The sequence below is a fragment of the Vicia villosa genome, unplaced genomic scaffold (assembly GCF_029867415.1).
Source record: "Vicia villosa cultivar HV-30 ecotype Madison, WI unplaced genomic scaffold, Vvil1.0 scaffold8, whole genome shotgun sequence".
NCBI classification, from domain to species: Eukaryota; Viridiplantae; Streptophyta; class Magnoliopsida; order Fabales; family Fabaceae; genus Vicia; species Vicia villosa.
Genome location: NW_026706811.1, coordinates 669,040 through 671,600, shown reverse-complemented (window position 1 = coordinate 671,600; position 2,561 = coordinate 669,040). Strand labels below are relative to the sequence as shown.

General features: G+C 32.7%; 1 protein-coding gene across 1 annotated transcript; it reads right to left on the bottom strand.

The window, feature by feature from the left end:
* Positions 1-715: 715 nt before the first annotated feature.
* On the bottom strand, positions 716-2,146 carry LOC131643207 (pentatricopeptide repeat-containing protein At1g62670, mitochondrial-like). The gene has a single exon (XM_058913360.1). It carries the CDS (start codon positions 1,876-1,878, stop codon positions 832-834), a length of 1,047 nt encoding a protein of 348 aa, XP_058769343.1. The 5' UTR covers positions 1,879-2,146; the 3' UTR covers positions 716-831.
* Between the last annotated feature and the right edge of the window lie 415 nt (positions 2,147-2,561).

The following is a 2,561-nucleotide window of genomic DNA, read 5'->3' as shown; positions in this document are numbered from 1 at the left end:
AAAGAACTTTTATTAGAGGATCTATCATAAAGGTACAAAATAGATTTAAAGTTCTTTTTTGCTCTTAAGGTAAAAGATAGATTCAAATTCATTATATTAATATACAAGCTAACATAAGTTATAGGGTGCTGAAAAATAATCAGCTCAAAAGCACTTTAGATATTGACACAGACATCAACAACCAACTAGAACTCTTGGATTTGCAGATAAATATAATTGAAGAATTGGATCCACAAATGGACCTTGCCAAAGGGAAGTTAATGCAAACAACAAATACAGTGGTTACTTATTAAATTGGTTGTTATATTATTATATAATTTACACTGTGTGTATATAAAATTCAAATCTCCATCATGTCTTTGTTTTCCCCCTAGTAATGCAGACTTGATAACAACCCATTTTGCCAAGATACATGACTTATATAGAATTATTGCTATATCTCGAAACTCAAGATATCATATACATCACAACCATATACAGGGACATAAACATTCAAATCCCTTCTGAGATTGGTTTCTAATATGACTTACTAAAAATGAACAATGAAAGAAAATATCATTAAAATCAAATGATGATGATCGAAATACATTGCAAAGATAAAGGATAACTATGTCACAACAAAAAAGAATCAACTATTGACGGCACTAAAATATCAAAATGAACATAACAACAACACATGACTTTTGATTAAAATTAAAGTGACAGTGAGACAATTGAGCAGTCCACCTTTTGTGTATGTAACTATCAACAAAATATACAATGAAATCATAATAATTACACACTTGTACGCAATATAACCAATTAAATAATGAGAAATTATCTTACCTAGAGTTACTTTACAAGTAGACCTCTAGTAATCATTTCATGAAGAAGTTTCTCTGCCTTTTCATTCTCATTTTTATAAAAGAGAGCACGGATAATAGTTTCATAAGTTATAGCATCAGGAATGATACCACTGTATTCCATTTTGGAGAACAAGGCCTCTACTTCATCAAACAAGCCCTCTCTACAAAGTCCATTGATCATAATATTATACGTTTGGATATCTAGACTATAACCCTTAATCAAAAGATCCTTAAAAACATCTTGTGCGTTCTTAAGTTGTCCTCCTTTGCATAGTCCATCTAGAAGTATATTGTATGTGCACATATTAGGTTGAATGCCCAGGTCTTTAATTTTCTTGACTAATGCAATAGCTTTGTCAACATGATGGTTTTTGCATAGAGCATGTATTAAAGAATTGTAAGTGAATATATCGGCTGGTTGACCATTCTCTTGCATCTCAAGAACAAGCTCCCAAGCATAGGAGATTCTCCTTGATTTGCACAAGCCATCAATAAGGGGATTGTAAGTCATCAGATTAGGAATAATATTTTTGCTACCCATTTCTTTGAAGATATTGATGGCCTCATCCACCATTTTGCTCTTGCATAATCCATTGATCATTATACTATAAGAATGAACATCAAGAGCCACTCCCATTCGAGCCAGAGTATGGAATATATTTATGGCCTTGTTCACTTCATTAACTAGGAAATACCCATCGATTAATGAATTGTATGTAACAACATCAGGTGTTACACCTTCTCTCGTCATCACGGCTAACAGTTTCTTAGCTTCTTTCACATTTCCTTTCTTACAAAGTGCATTAACCAATATGTTAAAAGTATAATCATTTGGGTTGATGCTTTTTGATACCATTTCATGGAACGAGTCAATTGCTTCTCTCACTTGACCAACAATGCAAAATCCATATATAAGAGCAGTGAAAGTGATAACATCGGGAGAAATTTTCTTTGCAATCATTTCAGAATATAACTCATAGGCTTCGGTTACTAATTTATCTTTACACAAACTATCAATTATGATGTTGTGCATTACCACATCCACATTGACCAACTTCCCCTAAAATATTGTCAAATTGAACAATGGAAGGAGTAGAACGCATTGTTAGCATGCGGTGGAATGAGAAAACGGCATCATCGACATTAATATTATTATTGGGAATGAGTCGATGTAGAGAGTGAGAGAAAACCCTAAACGGAAAGTGTGAGTGAAAGGAAGTTCTGGAGTAAGAGACGAACCTCGACATTTCTGAGCTCTGGGATTTACAGTGTCGCGTGGTTTCTCCGAAAGCTATAAAATTGATAGAAAGTAGAAAATGAGGAGCTGATTTTGAAAATTGTCCAAAAATATTAAATAGCGATGAATTTTTTACCATACATTAAAATAAACAAAAAAATATTTATATATACATTTATCTAAGACTCTAAGTATTATTTATAATAAACCTTAAGGATTACTAAGGCACATATACAATTTTGAAAAAATACGGCCGATTTTGAAGATATATTTACGGATGCATTTTATACACATATATTTCGGAGATATATCTATCATATAAGAAAAGTCTGACATTTTCTCATCACAAAGGCTAAAGGCTGCCAAATCAGCAACTCTCCTCTCAAAATTCCACATCCTGACATTGTAGTTATACTTTGGTTGATCAATGATATATCCATCCACGTTCCAATCTCCCTCTCCAATCCTCTTCTTCTACG

What these genes read in the sequence shown, in the direction of transcription:
- LOC131643207 (XM_058913360.1), bottom strand. Translation starts at nt 1,878, where the DNA reads ATGCACAACATCATAATTGATAGTTTGTGTAAAGATAAATTAGTAACC.